Source organism: Ambystoma mexicanum, chromosome 7p (genome assembly GCF_040938575.1).
Source record: "Ambystoma mexicanum isolate Mex_15411 chromosome 7p, UKY_AmexF1_1, whole genome shotgun sequence".
Lineage (NCBI taxonomy): Eukaryota > Metazoa > Chordata > Amphibia > Caudata > Ambystomatidae > Ambystoma > Ambystoma mexicanum.
Genome location: NC_090939.1, coordinates 495,183,292 through 495,205,189, shown reverse-complemented (window position 1 = coordinate 495,205,189; position 21,898 = coordinate 495,183,292). Strand labels below are relative to the sequence as shown.

At 50.3% G+C, this 21,898-nt stretch overlaps 1 protein-coding gene across 6 annotated transcripts in view; it reads left to right on the top strand.

Annotated features, from left to right (window-relative positions):
- DDX3X (DEAD-box helicase 3 X-linked) overlaps nt 1-19,354 on the top strand; it is a 466,925-nt gene extending 447,571 nt beyond the window's left edge. For all 6 annotated transcript variants that reach the window (XM_069636525.1, XM_069636523.1, XM_069636524.1 and 3 more), the window contains 3 exons: nt 1,206-1,365; nt 16,542-16,693; nt 16,863-19,354. In XM_069636525.1, the coding sequence (XP_069492626.1) occupies nt 1,206-1,365; nt 16,542-16,693; nt 16,863-16,951 (401 nt within the window). In that variant the 3' untranslated portion in view covers nt 16,952-19,354. The remainder of the gene's footprint in view (nt 1-1,205; nt 1,366-16,541; nt 16,694-16,862) is intronic.
- Nucleotides 19,355-21,898: the final 2,544 nt, after the last annotated feature.

Below are 21,898 nucleotides of genomic sequence, written 5' to 3'. Positions count from 1 at the left end.
CGGATTAATCTGTCGCAGACTATCTGTCTGACAGCTTTCTATCCACCGCAGCAATCCAAGGACTAAGAGGCTGCATAGGCGTGATCCCAAGAGGGCTCTGAATTTCTAAATCAATGGGACACCACTCAGGCTGCAAGACCAGCGGTTCATTAGAGACACAGGTCTGAAAATGAGTAAAGGAATAACGAAGCAAACCATCTCCAGATGGATCTGGCTTTGTGATACCAGAACATGTAAGGAAATTCCTGAAGGGGTCAGGACACAATCCACTAGAGGTGTGGCAGCTACCGCTGCTCTCCAAAGAGGATACCTATAAATATGTCAGGCCGCAGCATGGCCTTTCATACATGTGCAAAACACTACTGCCTGAGCACAGTATCTGCAAATTAGTCTGGTTTCGGTAGAGCTGTGGTGACATAATTGGGAGTTCGCTCCTCCCCCATAATGGTTTTACTGCTATGGGAGTCTAAGATGAGGAATCTGTGGGAGGGCGCAATCCAGTAAAAGCAAATTAAATACTCTGGTAATGTTCCTTCTATTGGATGTTCCTCCCACAGATTCCTCATCGCCCTCCCAACCTACCCCATGGTTACGGAGCTCTCGAATAAAATTATAGAATGACTCCCAACGCTGAACATTTTTGTGGAGAAAACAGAGGTCACAGGCTGTTGGGGGGGGGGGGGGGGGTGGCGACTCTACGGCCGCCGACACCAGTGCACATGGCACCCCGTGCTGGAAAAGTTTCAGAGAGCTGCAAGCAGGAGTACAAATATATAAGATGAGGTATCTGTGGGAGTACCACCCAGTAGATTATTACCAGGGGTAAATAGTTATTCTCCCTTAGTTGCCAGAATCCCAGGGGTGGAAATAGTGGGCAGAGATGGATGAGGAAGGAAAATGGGGGACGGGCAGTTTGAAGGGCATAGTGTAATGCAAATGAATTGGGTGTGGTTGAAAGTGGTTCGAGGGATGGTGAGGCAATTCCTGGATTTAGGGGGGGGGGTGTCAGTGTTTGATATTGGTTGTGATGTATGCCCATACCAGAGCAATAGGATGAGTAATGTGCAGTGTGAAATATGGAAAATCCCCAACAATGCCTTGAAGTAGGGTACCTTTTTTTTGGATCTCTTTTGATTTAGGTTCTTGGTGTATAGTGCTCTGCAACAATATGGGTGTATAACAAGGAATTATATTTTTGATTTTAGGTCTGGCTACATCATTTTTTCATGAGAAGAATATAAACATCACAAAGGATTTGCTGGATCTACTTGTGGAAGCTAAACAAGAAGTACCTTCTTGGTTGGAAAGTATGGCTTACGAACAGCAGCACAAGTTCAGCAGCCGTGGTGGTGGCCGTTCAAAGAGGTACATGTGATTTTTTTTTTTTTTTTTTTTTTTTTAATAGAAGCAGTGGTTATTTCCTGCATTCTTTGTTTTCGGTGTGTTCAAAGGGATTTTCAGAACTAGCCTTGTGGGTCTATTCTGAGGGCCTCTGTTTAGACAGCCTAGCTTACCGCCATCAAGGTAACGTAAGCTGAGCAGTTAAGCTAAACTGCTGAGCTAATGGGTATGCTATGGAATGTACGGGTAATCGCACGTAGTCCAGTACTGGAGTTCCAGACATGTATTCAAAATAATTATTGGGGCCTTAACACACTAAGCAACTGAAACTTAAGAAAAGCATATACCACTGTGGCAAATAGGATTTTGCTTGGCAGGAGTACAATGACGAGTCTTAAGATTGATTTCTAAAATATCCTAGGCCACCCTTGTATGGTGAACAGGGTGACTCAGTTTAGCTGAAACCCAATCAAGGTAGAGTACATGCCATAACACCATACCACAATAATCCCCTAATGCACCACACTTTAAATGATTGTTCTATAGTCAGACCTTTTTTTTTACAGAGGTTTACATTACTTTTGTGAATCTACTATTGTCTGTTTGGTTACCATAGCACTTAGAAGACGTTGTATCCCCAGTGCTACAATAAGTCCTAAATGTGTCATATTATGCTATTCAAATTTACTTCATTTCATTAATCGTGGAACTAACTAGGATTGGACTAGAAGGGAGAAGTGCTGTGCAAATAGTGTTGGCACCACTGCATGCAAATCTTCATTGGCTGGATAGGTATTTGATTATTTTATGTGCCCAGATCAACGCCCCCTCCCACACACCAATGCTACTGGAAACCCTCAGAAGCCAATTATGCCTAAATGTCTAACAGTATATGGCAGTAAGGGGAATGCATTGCAGTTGAATGCAGCGCTAGATGTATGATTTTGAAGTGGGGAGCAAAAACAGTACAAAGTCTAATTTCTCAAAAAAACATTTCTAAGTTATTCATGTGGCGTTCATCCCCCGTTCCAGCCCCTGGAACTGGGCATGAAGGTCATTGGCACCCTGGGTTGCCAAACCGGTAATGGGGGAGGGAGGGAGGGTGCTTTAAAAAAAAACTCCCCTTCCTACAACAGGATGCGTGTAACATCCCAATGTAGGAAGAAGGAAAATCCTTTTCCAAGATGGCCGCCATGTTACATCCTTACCCTTTCATCCATACTGTATGGGCATCCCTTCCAAGGGACGGTAGACGGAACCTTTTTCATCAGAAAAAACCTTCTTCCCCTTTAAATTTAGAGGCGTCGGGGTGCGGCTCAGGGAGCATGCGCTGCCCTGATTTCACCCTCTGGCGCCACACCTCAGTCCCCTTTTCCACGTCGACGGGAACGGGCCAAATACACCAGCACTCCTGGGTTTGGCTTCGACCATGTAATTCCGCGCATGGTTACTTCGACTTGGTCTTTTTTTCTTTTTCATCATTCAGGTACTCGGTCCTCAGGCGTCACGCTCCTCATCAGCGAATGTCGACTTCTACAGGGTTCAGCATGTGTCCATTCTGCAACGGGCTCTTCCCAACTTCAGACCCCCACGCCCTCTGCCTACATTGCCTTGGCCCAGACCATGGTTGGTAATCATGTTCGGTGTGTGACTCGCTGTCCTCTAAGGCGCTGAAGAACAGACTAGCCAGATGGAGGGAGCTCTTGCAGAGGTCGCCTCCAGAGGATCTCAAGAACTCTGAAGCATCGAACCAGGCCCAAGATGGGGGCGATATTCTCCATCGCACCCCACAAGGGAGACTTCACGTGCACCCAGGCTGCTACCAGTTGCAGTGTTGAAGGACGAAGGTTTTTACCGGGGCTACGCCCTAATGCCAGCAATACGTTCCCCCCCCGCCCCCCCCCCCCACACCCCACCCCCAGGTCGGGGAGTAACCTAATGGGCCTAGGCCCGGAGAGCAAAGTACGCCACGTGATCGACACGCAAGAGTCTTGGAGGAAGCCGGGCCAAGCAACACGTCGCACTCACGTGGCAGACAGCTTGACAAAATGCCCGCTGCGCCAGAAAGAGGCACCCGTCCGCCATTCCAGGAATTCGGCAAAGAACTAGTGTCAGGGTGGGACTGGCCTCAATCAGGTAGGTGGCCTACAGTCTAACCCCTCATTTGCGCAGGGCAGCTTTCCTTTGCATCCATATGGACAGGGTACGCAGCAGCTCCCTGCTACCCTGTCGGCATCCCCTGCCCCCTCTTTGGCCAGTGAGGAGGTGCTCTTCAAGAAGTTACTCAGCCTTCTCCAGCATGGGGTCTGGCATGGATTCACATGCTCATGAATATTCCCCGTCGTCAGGCTGGGAATCCTCGGTAAAGAAAAAACCAGTATCAGTTTCGTTTCTGATCTGTCTTTCGTAGTAATAACCAATCACTGGTCTCTGCGTCATACTGACCACAGCCAATGACTGCCCTCTACCTGAGCACCGCCTCTGGCAGCCATCTTCAGATTTTTACCGCACGTTCATGTGTTGGGATCCTCATGTTATTGCTCTCGAGCGTTGGTGCTATTTTTTCACGTTTTTTTCTTAAAACTTCGTTTTTTCCGGTCAAAAGAGCCTCAAGCTCCACCGACTCTCCATCCGATCAACGGGGACCCGTGTCGGATTCGTCTGCGCCCCTCAAGGGTGAAGATTTCGTCGAGCTACGTTTTGGAGGACTCCAGAAGCTTCTCAGGCCAGGACATGGACCAGGAGAAGGGAAGCTCGACGCCCGGAAAGCTGTTCAGGGTCTGCCCTGGATGCCAGCTGCAGAACGTCTTTAAGGAGGACGAACACTCCTTTTGTCTCTACTGCTTACATGAGGACAAGACGCACGTGGAGAAGGACTGTGCGTTTTGCGGCAATATGTCGTGGCGGACCATGAAGGACCGCCACCAACGCCTCGCCAACTGGCTGGAAGGGAAGAGCCCGTCAGGCGAGAAGAGGAAGAAATCCGAGCGGTCTTCTAAGACCTTTGAGGACGCCCCGGCGACGGGGGTCCAACACAAGGCCAAGCACCGCGAGTCCGCTGGCACCGGGAGCGCCGAACGGTCGGGCTCTACGGGCGCCAGGCAGGGCGCACCCTCCCCGGCACCTTCAGCCACGAGCCAGCGCTCTGGGTCGGGTAAGAGGAAGGGCGAACACCCGGCGAAGCTCCTGGAGAGGCCCCGGTCGAGCTTGAAGGCCCCATCGTAGGGGGAGCGAGGCAGTGTCCCCCCCTCAAGGATAAGGCGGTGAGCGCACCTAAGGTGGTGAAGGCCTTAATCCATCCGGCCAAGCCATCTATCGATACTGTCGCGGCGGCCCTGGCTCAGCCTGTGGAGGCTTCACCAGTGGTGGCGACCTCGGGGCACAGAGTCTCCCTGCCACCTCGGAGGGAGTCCTCTTTTGTGCCCATTGATAGGACCCCCGTGAAATCCCCGGCGGGGAAGAAAAAGGGGGGGGGCAGGGCGTCGTCGTAGATTCGGCTTCCGAGGAAGAGCTGATCGAGGTCTTAAGCCACGGCCTTGGCGTGGATGAAGACCGGCCCGTCGGGATGGATCCCGACGCAGGTGACGACAGCGTCGAGGGTGCCGACGGGGCCCCTGATCGCCCATCGGATTCCCCTCTGCCAGCGCCGCAAGACAACTTGGCAGCCATTTTGTTGGCTATACAGTCCTTATGCTCAGAGATAAGGACGAGACTACCGTTGCCGACGGAGGAGCCTCTCCCGTCGGGGGATCCTGAACCGGGACCTTCGGGTGTTCCCCCTCCCAGGAAAAGAAGGATTCACCCTCCACCTCCTTTTCAGCCGTCGCGACCCGTCCAGCCCTCCTCCCCGTCCACCCGAGGGGATGATACGGGGACTGACACGGCAGCGACAGGTACGGACGACGAGGTATACGACGAGGATCTCCCATCGTCACCTCCCACCAGGGCCTCTCCGCCCGACGAGATTGGATCGTTCCACTCCATGATCGCCAGGGCATCCAAGCTTTTCCAACTCTGCCCTGAGGAGAAGAAAAAGGAAGGATTCCTTTATCAACGGCGCGAGGCCAAGAGGAAGACTGTCCTCGCGGTGCCTCTACTGGACGACATTTGGGATGAGGGCCTCGCCCTCCTCAAGAACCCTTCCACGACGCCAGCTAGAAGAGACCGGTACGAGAAGAAGTACCGGGTCCCGGACGCGGCCCCCCTGTGCCTCCGGGCGCAGCCTACCCCGGACTCCGTCGTCTCCGCGGCGGCCAGGAAGAAAGCGGGGGGGGGGGGGTGCGGCCTCCACATCGACTTTCCCACCGGACGGCGAGGGAAAGAAATTGGACGCTATGGGACGCAGGGTCATCTCGTCTGCAGCGACGACGATTAAAGCGGCCAACGCCTTGGCTATCGTGGCCCGCTACGACAGGGAGCTATGGTACAAACTGGCTCCCCTGCTGGACTTCCTACCGGACGACAAGAGGGCGGATGCCCTGGAGATCCTAAAGGAACGTGAGGTGGCGTCGGACCACGCCATCACTATTGCGACGGACATCGCCGACGCTGGATTTCGCCAGTTGGGCAACGGCGTGTGCCTTAGGCGGCGTGGATGGCTCAAGGCTACGGACTTCCGTCAAGACGTACAGACCAGAGTCCTGGACATGCCGTTCGATGGGAACAACCTGTTTGGGAAAACAGTGGACGATTCCCTTCAGGCCATTAAAGCGGACACTCAGACGGCCCGGGCCCTTGGGGTTCTACAGCAACGACGGACGCCCTTTCGGAGCAGCGGAGGCAAGGGCGCCTCCAAAGGTTCCGGCGGCGGTTTCTCTACCTACCGTCAAGCGGCCCGCTCGTCGTCTCAAGAGGCCTACAGAGGACGAGGCAAGTCTGGAGGACCCCGCCGTCGTCGCCAAGGAGGTCAAGGCGGCAAAGCCTCGTCGAAACAGGATTGAACCGGCTGTGGGGTCGGGCCCCCACCGAAGCACCCCGGTGGGAGGCCGGCTGGCGAGCTTCGTCAGCGTGTGGGAGTCCATCTCCACCGACCGTTGGGTGCTGGACGCCTTGTCCCGGGGCCACGCGCTCGAGTTTCAAAGAAGGTGCCCGCGCGTCCCCCCCGTGGCCAGGAGAGAGCTTCACGTCCCTCAGCTTCTCCTGGAGGTAAAGGCGTTGCTCAGGAAGGGCGCCATCGAACTCGTCCCAAAGAGGCTTCGGGGCTCCGGAGTTTACTCGAGATACTTCCTCGTGAAGAAAAAGACGGGAGGATGGCGCCCCATCCTAGACCTGCGACGTCTGAACAAGTTCATCAAGGCGCAGAAGTTCCGGATGGTCACCCTCCAGCACGTCCTGGGTCAGCTGGAGGAAGGAGACTTCCTGTCGTCGTTGGATTTGGAAGATGCCTACTTCCATATTCCCATCCTAAAGGGGCACCGAAAATTCCTCAGGTTTGTGGTCCAAGGGTGTCACTACCAGTTCAAAGCCCTCCCCTTCGGACTACGGTCGGCACCCAGGGTATTTACCAAGTGCCTTGCACCGGTGGCGGCGCAGCTGCGCCGCGAGGGGATCCACGTCTACCCCTACCTGGACGACTGGCTCATCCGAGCCAAGACGAGGGAGCTTGCCGTGGACCCCACGGCAAGGACCGTCCAACTTCTCACGGACCTGGGATTCTCCGTGAACTACGCCAAGTCCCACCTGGTACCCGCGCAAAACGCACTGTTTCTGGGAGCGAAGCTCGACAGTGTCCCTTCTGGCCTCCCCGTCGGAGGAAAGGACCAGGTCCATCCTGGGCAAGGTACAGCGGATGTTGGTTTCCGACGCGGCCAAGGTGAGGTCCATCAAGTCCCTCCTCGGAATGATGTCCTCTTGCATCTACCTCATTCCCATGTGCAGGCTCCGGATGCGCCCGTTGCAGGAGTTAATGGACGCACGCTGGATCCAAACGACGGGCGGCTTCGAGGAGAGGATCACACTCGACGAGAGTTTCCGCCGAGCGGTCCAGTGGTGGGGCACCCGCGCGCATCTGACGGCGGGCATGGACTTCCAGACCGCAGACCACCAGGAGACAGTGACCACGGATGCCTCCCTGGAAGGGTGGGGAGCGCACACCGAAAATCTGTACGCGAGAGGCCTCTGGCTCCCGACGGAGAAGTCCCTCCATATCAACGTCCTGGAGCTCCGTGCAGTGTTCTGGGCCCTCAGGTCCTTCCTTCCGTCCCTCAAGGGCAAGGTGGTGAGGATCTTCACCGACAACACCACCACCATGTTTTACATCAGGAAACGGGGCGGAACCAGGTCCCCAGCACTGTCCAAGGAGGCGCAGGACCTGTGGCATTGGGCAGTCGCCCAAAGGATGTTTCTGGTGCCGTTTCATCTGGCAGGGATAAAAAAACACCATCGCCGACTCACTCAGCAGGGAGCTGCGCTCGTGCCACGAGTGGGAACTACGGCAGGATCTAGTGGATCGCCTCTTCCGACGGTGGGGCACACCCCAGATCGACCTGTTCGCGACGGCGACGAACTCCAAGTGCCGGAGGTTCGCCAGCAGGTTTCCCCAGGCGAGGAGCATGGGCGATGCTTTCTCGTTCCCCTGGGAGGGCCTGTTCCTCTACGCGTTCCCTCCTTTGCCACTGCTGATCCGGCTCGTCAACCAGCTCAAGAGGTCACGGTGCAGGATGATCCTCGTCGCACCTGCGTGGCCGAGGCAGATATGGTTCCTGGACCTTCTGGACTTGTCAGCGTCCCCGCCAATCAAGCTGCCGGTGGACGCGGATCTACTCTCCAGGGAAGGAGGCGCCATCCTCCACCACGACCCGAAATCGCTGAACTTGCAGGCCTGGCTCCTGCAGCGCTAGAGTTTGGAGGATACGACATACCGGCCGACTGCAGAGAGGTTCTTGCAAAGGCCAGGGCGTCCTCGACTCTTAAATGCTACGGACACAAATGGAAGGGGTTCTCTGTCTGGTGCCACGCACAGAAGATTAACCCTCAACAGATTACGGCTCCCCAGGTACTGCCGTACCTGCTGACGCTGGCCAAAGCTGGACTGGCACACGCGTCCATCAAGATTCATCTTGCTGCGATCTCCCGATACACCAGAACCATGGGGCGGACGTCCTTGTGGTCTCATCGTCTGGTGAAAGAGTTCATGAAGGGACTGTTCAGATTGTTCCCGCCGGTGAAGGCTCCGGCCCCGGCGTGGGAGCTCAACGTGGTGCTGACCAAGCTCATGGGACCTCCGTTCGAGCCTCTGCACTCGGCCCCGTTGAAGTTTCTGTCGTGGAAAACAGCGTTTCTTGTGGCCATCACCTCCGCACGACGGGTGGGAGAGATCCAGGCCCTTTCCTGCAAGGCCCCGTACTTGACTTTTCACGACACGAGGGTAGTGCTCAGGACGCACCCCTCCTTCATGCCCAAGGTACCGTCGGACTTCCATCTCAACGAACCCTTGGTGTTGCCTGTGTTCTTCCCGTCGCCTTCGTCGCCGGCTGAGAGGACTTTGCACTCGCTGGATGTGGCTAGAGCGCTGAAGTTCTACGTGGACCGCACGAAGTGTTTTCGGAAGACGTCACAACTCTTTGTGAACTTTGGACCTGTCAATCAGGGGAAGGCTCTCTCGAAGGCTTCCATTTCCAGATGGCTCTCCGGCTGTATCATGTACTGTCATCGGTTGGCAAACCGACCGCTGCCTGGCCGTCCGAGAGCCCATTCCACCAGAGCGATCGCAGCTACCACGGCGTTCCTTTCTGGTGTGCCCCTGCTGGACATATGTAGGGCTGCTACGTGGAGGTCGACGCACACCTTCACGAAATTCTACTGCGTCGATCGGGATTCCAGGGGATGAGTCCAGGGTCGGCCAAGCAGTGCTGTGCAACCTGTTCGCCTGAGGTGAGCCTGGTGAGGAGGTAAGATGCTTAATGTTGAGTTTGATGTAATGCTTAATGTTGAGCCTTTGCCACCTCCCGTGGTTGTGCATGTGTGTACTGCTATGTATTCTTTATTCATGAGCATGTGAATCCATGCCAGACCCCATGCTGGAGACGGAACAAGTTACTTACTTGTAACTGTTGTTCTCCAGCATGGGTCTGTCATGGATTCACATGCGAACCCTCCCGCCTACCCCTCTGCGGCTCTTCACTTGGTCATACTGCCACTTCACGTGCTTCCAAATCTGAAGATGGCTGCCAGAGGTGGTGCTTAGGTAGAGGGCAGTCATTGGCTGTGGTCAGTATGACGCAGAGACCAGTGATTGGTTATTACTACGAAAGACAGATCAGAAACGAAACTGATACTGGTTTTTTCTTTACCGAGGATTCCCAGCCTGACGACGGGGAATATTCATGAGCATGTGAATCCATGCCAGACCCATGCTGGAGAACAGTTACAGGTAAGTAACTTGTTCCTTATGAAGTCACCTCAGATGCGGGTTATCAAAGACGCCATCAGCAAAGTCCTTCCCGCAGTGCTAGTTGCACCACAGATGCCAAGGCCCTGGCGCAGCCACCTCCGACTCCCCAAGGGGCTCCATACCAACCTCCGGCCGCGGGCTGTGTACCCCAGCCACCGGCACCAACCACTCCTCCACAGGATCCTCCAGATCTGCAGGATACGGATGTGGAGGAGGATCCAGACACGCCATCCTCAGCAGGGCCTTCCACAAACGTCTTGCTGGTCTGGCAGAGTACCTGGGCCTAACGCCGCCACCACCCCACCCCATCCCCCCCACCCGGGGTCGAGACGCGGGCAGAGGGAGTTATGGCCAAAGTCCTCATGCGACGACCCTCTGCCAAATCGGGGATTCCTATGCAGACCGATGTAGTTGCCCTGGCCAAGAAGGGCTGGCTCAAACCCCACTCTGCCCAGCCGGTCAATCGATGCCTGGACGCAAAGTACAGGCAGGTGGAGGGGGGGATACACTTGCTTTCGGCCCATCAGCCACACTATTCAGTGATCGCTGCAGCATCACTATACTCAAAGCCCCAGTCGTCCTCTGCTGCCCTGCCAATCAAGATGATGATCTTGGAGGTGTATGGTAAGAACCTCTATTCCAATGCCTCTTTACATTTACGTCAAGCCAATGCCATGCTGACAGCCGCCAACCAAAGGTTATGGCAGGAAATTGCGGACTTCCTCCTGGAAGCCCCCACCCAGAGCCAATCACGGTCTAAGGCGGGGCTAGTTGAAGCCAAACTGGTGGCGCATGACCTCATGGAATCCAGTGGCTCATATACCCCAGGCCGTGCCATCTGTATTGCCACGGACATGAGAAGAACAGCTTGGCTCCAGGCAACAAAATTTAACCCGGATGTCCAGGAATGCATGCTAGATCTACCGTTCTAGGATGGGGTTGGGGTGGGCCTCTTCCACTGCTCTATGGACAAAGAGCTGGACAAGAAGAAAAACAGCTCACAAACGGCAAAGTCTTTATCCATCCTTACAAAGGCCATGCCCAAATCATACAGCCACTCATCAGCGCTTGGAGAGGGGTCGTATATGAAGGGTTCTGCAGCTTCCAGGAATGCAGATCCAGGCATCTGGACCGCTCGCTGTCTCGGAACCGGCGCAAGCAAAAAAAAGGAGCGGGGGGGGGGGGGGGGAGTAAGGGCTTATCCCTCCTCTGCAACAGCCTCTGAGGGAAAGAAGGCATGGCACGCCCCTCTGGGTCACGTGTCTCCAGTGGTGCGGGGGGTCGGGCCAGTCTTGCTTTCCATGCACACTTCTGGCACCAGAATTTCGCAGACCCCTGGATCCTCTACGTAGTATCCACAGGGTTACACCTTCCAAACCCAGCCTCTCCTCCCTCTTCCCCCTCCACTCCCAGAGATTGGGGCAGGAACTAGATCCGGTCGCTCGTCAAGAGCCAAGCAGTGGAGGAAGTCACAGCGAAGCGTGGGCTTCTACTACAGGATGTTTGCCATTCAGAAAAAGAAACTGGTGGGCCTGAGTTGTGCCGGACCTTTCCACACTCAACCTCTCCCTACCTCTACAAAAATTCAAGATGGTTGCACCAGCTTGATTAGTGGAGACATTGTGCAAGGGAGACTATGTGCTCCCTGGATCTGAAGGACGTGTACTTGCACATCCCGATCTGGCAGCCCATTGTTTTTCCGACGATTCAGGATCATGGGCTACCATTTCCAACACAAGGTGCTCCCCTTCGGCCTCAATTCTGCCCCCACGGTCTTAACCAGGCTGAATACAGTGGCGGCCCTCCTCAGGGCCACCACCTCTAGCCGTTTTCTGGCTCGTCAGGGCTTCATCTCTGGAAGCGGTGCACCACACTTCCCATGCTCTTATGAACAGACTGCACAATCTGGGCTTTTCACTCAATCGCATGAAGTCGCAGCTGCAGCCCACACAGAGACTGACCACCTTGGGGCTCATCTGGGGCACGTGCTCAGTTTCCTTTGGAGGACAATATCCCGTCCAAGAGGGCTACTGCGCACTTCCTCAGCAGAGAAGTGATGTCGGCTTGGTGGTACCAACACCTTCTGGGTCTCATGGGAACGGTCCTATTGGCCGTCCCCACAATAGACTCCGGATGAGGGGATACAGCTGCATTTCGCAGCATCATGGAACCAGGAGTGGAGATCTCGGGCGGATATGATCAGTTCCTCCTTCTCTTCACCTGGACCTCACTTGGTCTAGGGACTGAACCTGTGGATGGGCAAGCCCGTCCGGCAACCTACCTCACAGGTCACCATCACTGTGGACTCCTCCGAGGGATGGGAGGGGGGGGGGGGGCGGTCATCCTGGACAACCACTGCGTCCCTGGCACTGGACCTGGCAGGAGTACTGCATCAATTGGTTGGAACTGCAGGCCATTGAGCTAGCGCTCAGAGCCTTCCTTCCGGTCATCGGGGGCAAGGTCGTCCTAATTTAGACAGACAACTGGAACTTGCATGTTCTATGTCAACAGGCAGGGAGGCACCAGATCCCCTCCACTGTGCAGACTGGCAGTTAACATGTGGAATGGGCCCTGGAAAACCTCTGGGCCGTCCACCTCCTAGGGATTCCAACCTGGACGCGGACAGGCTCAGCAGACTGGGAGCAGACCATTTACGAGTGGCAACTGAACAACCTTGTTCTGCAGGAGATCTTTAGCAGATAGGGACACCCACAGGAGGCCCCTTTGCCTCCTGGGACAACAAGAAGTGCCAACAGTTCGCCTCCTGGCAGGGGCAGGTCCCCGGGCGACGCATTTCAGATTCAGTGGAACGGCATGACAGCATACACCTTCCCGCCCACACCGCTGGTACAGTGATGATCAAGGAGTCTCACCGCCTTAGTGTCATTGTAATAGCGCCATGGTTTTCGCAGCTACTCGGCCTCTTGAGAGACCACCCTGTCAGCACATCTTGCAGGGGGGCAGGATCATCCACCCCGCTCCACAGAAACTAGCCCCGAGTGTGGTTCCTGAGCAGGTCACGTTAGGGCGCCTCAGCCTTTTCCCGGTTAATCTAGAGATCGCGCAAGGAGCAAGGCTATCGGAGCCTAGTATAAGAACAAGTGGACCAGGTTCTGTCACTGGGCAGGCTCTAAGGATATTGACGCGCTCTCCTTCTTGGTGCACCTTGCCCACTCAGGCGTGCAGGTGGTTACTTGTAGGCCATTGGGGCCTACAGAAACTCAGGAATGCAGTGTTCTCCAACCTGGCATTTGGGACTCAACAGACTTTATCCGCCCATCATGAGGCCACACCCAGTATGAGACCTCAACATAGTCTTTGGTGCCCTGGCACCCAAGCCATTTGAGCCAATGGCGTCCACTGACATCGGGCTAGTCACCATTAGGATGGCCTTACTAGTCTGCAGAGTCAGTGGAGTCCAGGCGCTGGTTGCCTCAGAGCCTTGTACTACTTTTTTACAAGGATAAAGTAGTCCTGCGGACACACCGAGCATTATTACCTAAGGTGCCTTCCGCTTTCCATCTAAAGAAATAGTGCTGGCTAAGTTTTTTGCTGAACCTAAAGATGAGGCACAAAGTTCACTGCCTCAATGTCGGGTGTGCCCTGAAATTCAAGGCTGACTCACTGTTACCTTTGGCATATCAAGGCCGGGGTATCAGGCCGCCATAGACCGTTGGATGGTCTCAGCCATCAAGGAAGCATTTGAAGGACTGCATAAGCCACTTCCGGCCAACATGCACGCCCACACGCTCGGAGCCAAGGCAACGGCCATCGTATTCCAGCAGCATGTCCCCTGACAAGTCATAAGCCAGGCGGCCACCTGGGCCAGCCCTTTGACTTAATGCAAGCCTTACTGTTTGGACGCCGGCTATAGATCAGATGCGGCTTTCGGACAGGCAGTTTTTAGAAACCTGTTTGCTTAAGGAAGGTCTCCTCTCCACCCTAGGGCTAGGTTAAGTTATAATCACCCATGCAGTATGGAGGAAAGGGGACAGGACGTAAGAGTAATTATAAATTACTCACTGTAGTGTCTAACATACTTAGTCCTTAGTCCACTTTCCTCACTACCAGTTTCCATACGCTCTCCACCACCCCTAATGAAACTGGTGTCATTAGGCAATGTTAATCTATTGTCGACGCATCTATGGGGATTGAAGTGGCGCCAGAGGGCGCAGTTAGGCCAGCACATGCTCCCAGGGCTGCACCCCCACGTGCCTCAACTTAAAGGGGGAAGGTTTTTTTCTGGTGAAAAAAAATCAGAGCAGGGATTGGCTTATAGGAAAAGGTTCATTTGAAAATGAAATGGAAACTGTTTTCTTTTACCAAGGATTTCCATCCTGGCGGCTGAGAATACTCATGAGCATGTGAATCCATGCCAGACCCATGCTGGAGAACAGTTACAGGTAAGTAACTTGTTGCTTAGGCTATGGCACATCAAAAGGTAATACACCACGAAGGGTGTGCGCCCTTCTAACACTTTATCATGTGTTCATGCCTCCCCCAGTGCCTGATCCCTGCCGCATGCTGTCAAGTTTCACTTTCCCAAGCCGTTAGGCGCTTGGTGCGGCAGTGGAGAAATAAACCTGATTCCCAGCACTTATCTGTATAGCCTGCATGAGTTGCTGCAGGTGAGGGTGGCCCTGCAATGGTTTTGCCTGCGGGGAGATTCTAAGTGCCCTTGCGGGTGAAATCTTGTGCACGAACAAGCTTTTGTTTGCGCGCAAGCCTGGAAGTTGCCCAGAGTTTACAGCCACTGTGGGCTGTGCCTTCTGGGTGTTGGAGCTGCTGGGATTGTAGTCGTTCCCCAATTGGGCTTTTTTGTTTTCTGCTGGCTGCAGTCTGGTGCACCTACAAGCAGGACAGACATGGGACCTTCTGTGGTTTTGGGTCCCCCCCCCCCCCCCCCCCAAACCCCCCCCCCCTCCACCCCGTGCCTACCACTCTATGCATTCTGGTTTACCTCATGACAGTAGTACTTGGAATACATCCTAGGTTTTCAACTAAATTCATATCGAGTTCCATGTTAACCAGTCCATTGAACGACCCACTTTTTTTCAAAATCCATCCAACGCAGCTTAGAGAAGCCTCTATACACTAGATGTAAGGAGGGCTGTTTTGTACTATGTTAACAATCATGAAGATCAACTTTTTTGTATCCATAGCACCTGGCAGGGTGATCACATTTCAAAGAATGTAATCTACAAATCTGTGCATACAGCTCTTCTCTATCAAAGAAAACCCGCCTTTCACACAATGAGCTCACTCTACCTTAGGTAAAGGAGCAAATTTGCTTTTCAAATGACGTCTAGAGGGATGTTTGTATGGAACTGAAGTAGCTGGCATTTATTGCATACACTGCCTCCTGGCAATCCTTGCACTTGGGTCTCTACAGTCCACTTACCTGCACTTATCAGACACCCTTGTCTGCGCTTTAAACCATGCACTTGCCACCTTGCTGGCTGCACTACCAGTTGTTTTTATCCCTTGCTCATGAGTTCCGCTTCTCCCCTCACCCTGTACTTGCGTGTTCTCAATCTCACTGGGCCTGGTAAGATCATTTTGTCCTCCCTTGCCTCATCACGCTCTGAAGACTTTTGTATGAGCGTGCTACAAATAAAATATATATCTTACCTTTACTCAGCATTACTGCACTGATGCACATTCTAAAGCGGATTCGCAGGTGGGACAAGCTGTTTATTGGCTGCCATCCCTTCTCATAACCCACCTCCTTCATATACTGCTCGCTAATTCATGCATAGCATGGGATCCAAGCAGATACACACAAGCCTCAGAAGGGATACATTACTCACCGTAATCGTATTTCTGATGCTTGTAACTGCTTAAATTAACATGTGCCTGCCCTTCGTCCCCTCTTGGAGTAGAAGGTGCATGTAGGTCTTATGCTGTATCACGATTTATCTGCTTTATGTCTTCTGTAGTCAAGCTACACTTCATGCTACCTCATGTCGCAAACAAACACATGCATCTGAGGGGCTTTGACACATGGACCATGGGTACAGTGGACGTCACACTAGGGATAGCATTACTGACAAGCCCAGTATACGTCCCTTTTCGAGTTTCCAAAACAATGCAATTTTCTGCGACTAGCTCTAGATGTCGGCCTACGCATAGCATGTAAATCTAAACCAATTCAAGCATCATGATTACGGTGAGTAATGTATCGCATACTAAAATTTCAAAAGCAATAGTTTCCCACTACTGATAGTTTGAAGGACTGATCATTTTCCCCATGACATGAGCAAAAGGTAAGTGAGGCTGCGGGCTTAACGTTGCTTCAAAAAGTCATGACGGAATCAAAAACCAAGCAGAAATGGGGTGCATAGGAAACTATAGAGGGAAAGTTGCAAGAAGTAAATCTTTCCTAACAGTGAATTCTTTGGTTCAGAACGACCGAATGTAAAGATCAGTTTACCTTATGTGATTTGCTTCCATTTAAGCATTTTCTCTTGTTGAATGATGAGCTTTTGCAAGCAAATCCGACCTTCTCTAGTACTTACTCATACAAAATCTTCTAAATGGAACCACTAATAGTATTTGTTCACATTATCTAAGACTTTTGGTCACCGTGTTCTTTCTGTTCCGGTATCCGCTTTGGGTCTCCTTGCTTGTTGAGGAATAGATGGTAAGATTCAACAAAAGAAAACTACCTGGTTGTGTGGGATTGTTAAAGCAGGCACATCTAGGAAAGATTACAGTGCTACTGAAGTGGCCTTACAAGTAAATAACTTTTTACTTTGTGTATTTTCTGCTTTTGGTGTGCAACTACAATTTTTATTTTTTATTGCAGTAGATTCAGTGGAGGGTTTGGTGCAAGAGACTACAGGCAAAGTACGGGAGGTGCCAGCAGCGGCGGCAGCAGCAGCAGCTTTGGTAGCAGTCGTGGAACCCGCAGTGGTGGTGGTGGTAGTAGTCATGGAAGTAGCAGAGGATTTGGAGGAGGTAAACATGTGTTCTAAACTGTGTAGTAATAGAACTAGCACTGAAACGTTGTTTTGGAAATACAAACGCTTCCCTCAAAATTCCTATTGAACTTGACTACAAATTCATTGTCTAAAATATTGCATCACTTTGTACATTTAGAAATGTTTTAATTTTTCTTTCTTTGTAGGTGGTGGAGGATTTGGAGGCTTTTATAACAGTGATGGATATGGTGGGAATTACGGTGGCAGCTCCAGTGTTGACTGGTGGGGGAACTGAACATCTGTAACGGATACCTACCAAACAAGCTAATATGGAAACCACATGTAACTTAGCCAGACTATACCTTGTGTAGCTTCAAGAACTCGCAGTACATTACCAGCTGTGATTCTCCACTGAATTTTCTTTTTTGATGGGAGCTCCAAGTCATGAGAACCAACAATAGGAACAAGAAGCCCTACTCTGAAGGTGTTAGGAAGATTTCATTGCTGTAGTTTGGATTAACTCCCCACCTTACCCCCTGGCAACCGCATTTATAATTTTGTGACTGAGGATCATTTGTTTGTTAATGTACTGTGCCTTTAACTTTAGACAACTTTTTATTTTGATGTCCTGTTGGCTCAGCAGTGCTCAAGATATCAATTGACTCATTAAATGTATTGAACTTGGGCGAAATCAAACCTTGGCACACAGGTGTGATACAACTCAAACAGGAATCGTCAGTTTATCCATGCATAATTACAAGAACTTTGTCAGTTGCCTGCATTGGGACTCCCCATACATGCAGTGAAATATCTAGGCATAGCAATTGAATAGTTTCTAATGTAGTTAACTGTACAGAGTTCATAGAAGTTCTGATTTGCTCACTCTATCCTGGATACGTACTTTGAAACTGAAGTCTTTTTATAAGCCATTCCAGTCATTATGATGTATGGACACCTACATACATTGGAAGCACTGTTTTTAAAGTTAATGCAAGTAAATACAGCAATTCCTTTTTTCAATGTTTAGGCAGATCATTAATGTGAAAGCCAAATGTGGGCAGAATGTTACAGGGAACGTTTAAAGATCTGATAACTTGAAATCGTTTTTTGGACAAGTCATCTATTTAGACTTAAATGCCTGTCATATGAAATTGAAATGGTAGAATGGCTGGCCACAACAGTTAGAAGTCCCATTTATGGACCTGGCTGATTTTGGTCTAATAACGCATGCTAGTGTTGATGTTTTTTGGTCAAGAGGGTATGAACAGGAAGAATTATGCAGCAGGCTTTATTTTAATGCAGATTCACATTACTCTGTTCAAGCTGCGTTGAGGTAAACATACTTGGCTTACTATAGACTGTAAAATGGCTCCAGAAGAGTAAACTGAAATCTTTAGAGATCACAGAGGTTGGAAATGTACATTACTGCACAAGGTGTTAATTCTGCAATTAAGTGCAGTATTCAGTCAGTTTTAGTTGCATAGGTTTCCATTGTATTTAGTCGGTTTATGCTAAATCTGGCCAAAGATGAGTATTGTCCACCATTAAAATGCCTCTGCCACAAGTTTACTAATTGTCATGTGGCTGTGATCTAATCTTAATCAATTAGTGGCATCAGAAAATGGCAAAATCTCCTAAAGTGCAATAGAAAGTGTATTGTGCCTTGTTCAGAAACTTTTAATTAGGTGCACTTGACAGTATTGAGGTCATTTGTTATGGTGCTATTTCAAATAGTCTAGGTTTTAGGCCCTTGTACATTTTGACCATAACTTTTTACAAAATACTTCTTTTATTGCACATTCAGAGAATTTTATATATATGTCTTGTGTGCGTGTCCTTAACTTCCAATCTTATTTCGTCTCTTGGAGAAGTTGAACGCAGCTTGTTGGGGGCAGGGATTAGATTAAATATATTTGGGACCATGGGAATGATGGTTGGGAAGGAAACTATTTGCACACGACAGATTTCTAGATACTTTTTGCTGCTAGTTTGTGTGATATTTATTGAACATTTTGACAAATATTTATTTTTGTAAGCCTAAAGTGATTCTTTGAAAGTTTAAAGAAACTTGACCAAAAGACAGTACAAAAACACTGGCACTTGAATGTTGAATGTCACCGTATGCGTGAAATTATATATTTCGGGGTAGCGTGAGCTTTTAATGTTTAAGTCATATTAAACTCTTAAGTCAAATTAAGCAGACCCGGTATTGGCAATGTAGCCATAACTTTCTGGTGTAATTTAAAACTACAAATAAATTGGCAATTAAAGTGAAACATGCCAAGGTTTTGATACACTTGTCTTAAGATATTAATGAAACACTTCAAAACACTGATGTGAAGTGTCCAGATTCTCAGATGTTTGTTGCGTGAGTTTTGTTTAGTTGTGTGGTTTTTTTATTTCCGTGAATGTCTGGCACATTGCAATCCTCAAACATGTGGTTTATCTTTGTTGTATTGGCATAATCAGTGACTTATGTTCAATTAGAACAGTTTGGCAAGATTTGTTGGCAGCAATATTTTCAGTTCAGAAATGGTGTTTCACAATCATATGCAAAGAATGGATTCAAACTTGCTAATTGTCGAGATTGAACTTCAAGTCACTGTAGGTTTAGTAATTGCTATCGTACTAGTTTAGATGCTAGCGCAGCATGTGCTGTGCATTACTCTGATTTTATTAAAATAAAAGTTGAACTGCATATGTTCTGCATCTTTGTATTGACCATGAAATGTTTATTGCTTTTTTTTGTTCATAAATGTGCCTTTTAAATTGCTCCAACAAAGAATACTCTTGCGTCCATACAGCCTTGAAACCTTTGGGTGATGGTTGGGACTTTCAGTGTTATTGGGAAGTAGGAGAGGAAACGGGTGAATTTGATGCACCCACAATGTGCTCCATAAATTCAATAAAGCCTACTAACCCGTCCCTGCCTTGTGAACTGTAGTGAGAGCCAAATCATCTCATACTGTGGGCCTGTGTGGGCGCCACCATAATTTTTCAGTTGACTCGAAGATGATCGGTGGCGTTTTTTCTGTAACTGAGAAATTAAGGTCCCCAGAGGTAACATTGGTGAACACCGAACTACATTCCTTGACAAAGAACACAAAGGATATGCCGCTTGCTGCTGTAATCTGAGCCTGATCTGCAGGTCGCAGGTTCGAATCCTAGCAAGGCCAACTCAGACTTTCATCCTTCCGAGGTCAATAAATGAGTACCATTTTCAGTTGGGTGATATTGTATGTAAATGTGCTCTGTAAAGGGCTTTGGATAAAGGCGCTATAACACCATTACCACAGCATTATACTTTATCTTGCTTCCACATATTCTCTGTGGATACCAAGCACATAGCTGGCTGCTTAACTGGAACTATTTGCATTACCACCTCACAGCTAGGCTGTTTTATCATGGCTGGCTGCGTTGCAGGGTTTACAGTTTTGCATCGTACTACATGAATGTTTGGGCTCGAGCTAATCTTATATGCTGATGCTCTCTTGGTGATCGGGGTGGAATTAAATAGTTCTAAGATCGCAAATACGGAGTTCCACGTACAATGCCACTTAACATCCCATTACAATTGTGAAGCTTTTCTTCATGGCAAAGGAAGCAAGAGCTTGTTCGCATGCGAATTGCCCTTGCATAACTGAATCCAGTGTGCCACTGTAGTAGGCCAATGGCTTGTGGCCCATTGTACTTTTCTGTGTTAGCACGGCGGTCATGAGTGTGCCATTTAAATGTGAAAAGATCTAGAATTCTTGTTACATGGGGTGGCGAACTTGGGGCTGTGGAGGTCATTTCTTTTAAATCATTAATGTTTTATAAAGTTTGCTGCCCATTATTAATTATGGTTGCCTTTGTGTGATTCTTTGAGACCCTATAAGAGTGTTCTCGTGTAAGCTGCATAGTCCAGAAGCCGTGCCCTGCAAGAATTACATAACCACAGGAATTTCTGCATGTCCCTTACTGTCACAGGTTTGCGAGTGGCACACATTGTGGCTGCTCTTGTCTGGTGGTATTCTCCTGCTGTCTTCTGAAGTGAGCTTCCTAAGTAAAACACTTCAAGCTGGCAAAACTGGAGTTTGGCCTTGTCGACCTTATACCCCTAGCGAGCCAATAGTTGTAGGGTACATTAATATTTATGGCAGTTCTGCTCACTGTCACTGCAAACTAATAAGTCGTCCACCTACTGGGCACATGGATGTTGCTGAACTGTGTAATCTGTATAATATGCTTGGGCTCCCACAGTATCCTTGGGGCAAACGTGTGAATGCTGTGAGGTATTGGCAGTCTGGGTGGAAGGGTATTGAGAAGGTCTGCTTTACGTCATTGTGAAGTGCATGGCTTCCTTGAGGATGCTGCACAAAATGGTGGCTGAGTTGGGAACTAAAGGAAATAATTTCTGTACTCCGTCATTAAAGGGAGAACATCCTGGATCATTCTCAAATTCCCCCCACCCATTGCTATTTTGACAGGTATATGGCTGTATTACAATTTGAGGTAGACGGTATGATAACTTGGTGAAGTAGAACCTATATTGTCTTTTATCCCCTCCTCCCTCCCTTGACAATGGTTACTGTTTCACCCGAGGTAATACCGCTCCAGGTTTTAATGTAATCTGTACTAGGTTAATTTCCTTAAGTAGCCCTACGTCATGTGGGTTGGTTGTCCATAATTGCACCGGCACAGACTAAGTCGGCCTGGATAAAGGCAGGCGGTGCAACAATGGCCCCCTTACCACAGTTCCAACATTGCACCATTCCTCCTCCTCTGGGTCCCATTCCTGCCAAACTTTCCCTTCTCCAACACCCCAATGCCCCCCCCCAAACCCTGCTCCTCTGAACCCACCGCTTACTCACTGCTGCCCCTTTTGCCACTGGCCACTGGGTCCAGGTTATTGCGGGTTTCCACCCCCCTGCCCTTGTCCTCCTTCTGCCCACATCACAGCTATTCTGGCGTTTGTCAAGTCAGGCGTGTACCCTGCCACTTCTATGCTGGCGTCGAAACTAATGCCTTCACAGCTAATTTGTTTTGTACCATTTTCGCTTCCTCTGCCTGTCTTTCTCGTGCTCCTTTGACAATGGCGCACTATTATACTCTGAATTTCACGCCACCACTTTGCCTCAAACACCCCCCTGTTCCCCCCCGCACAATTGTCTAGTGCCTTTTACCTTGGGTAGGGCTTGTTTAACAATAAAATAGAAAAAGGGTCTTGACTGATCATAGGTTGCCAGTTTCTGCCCTCCAC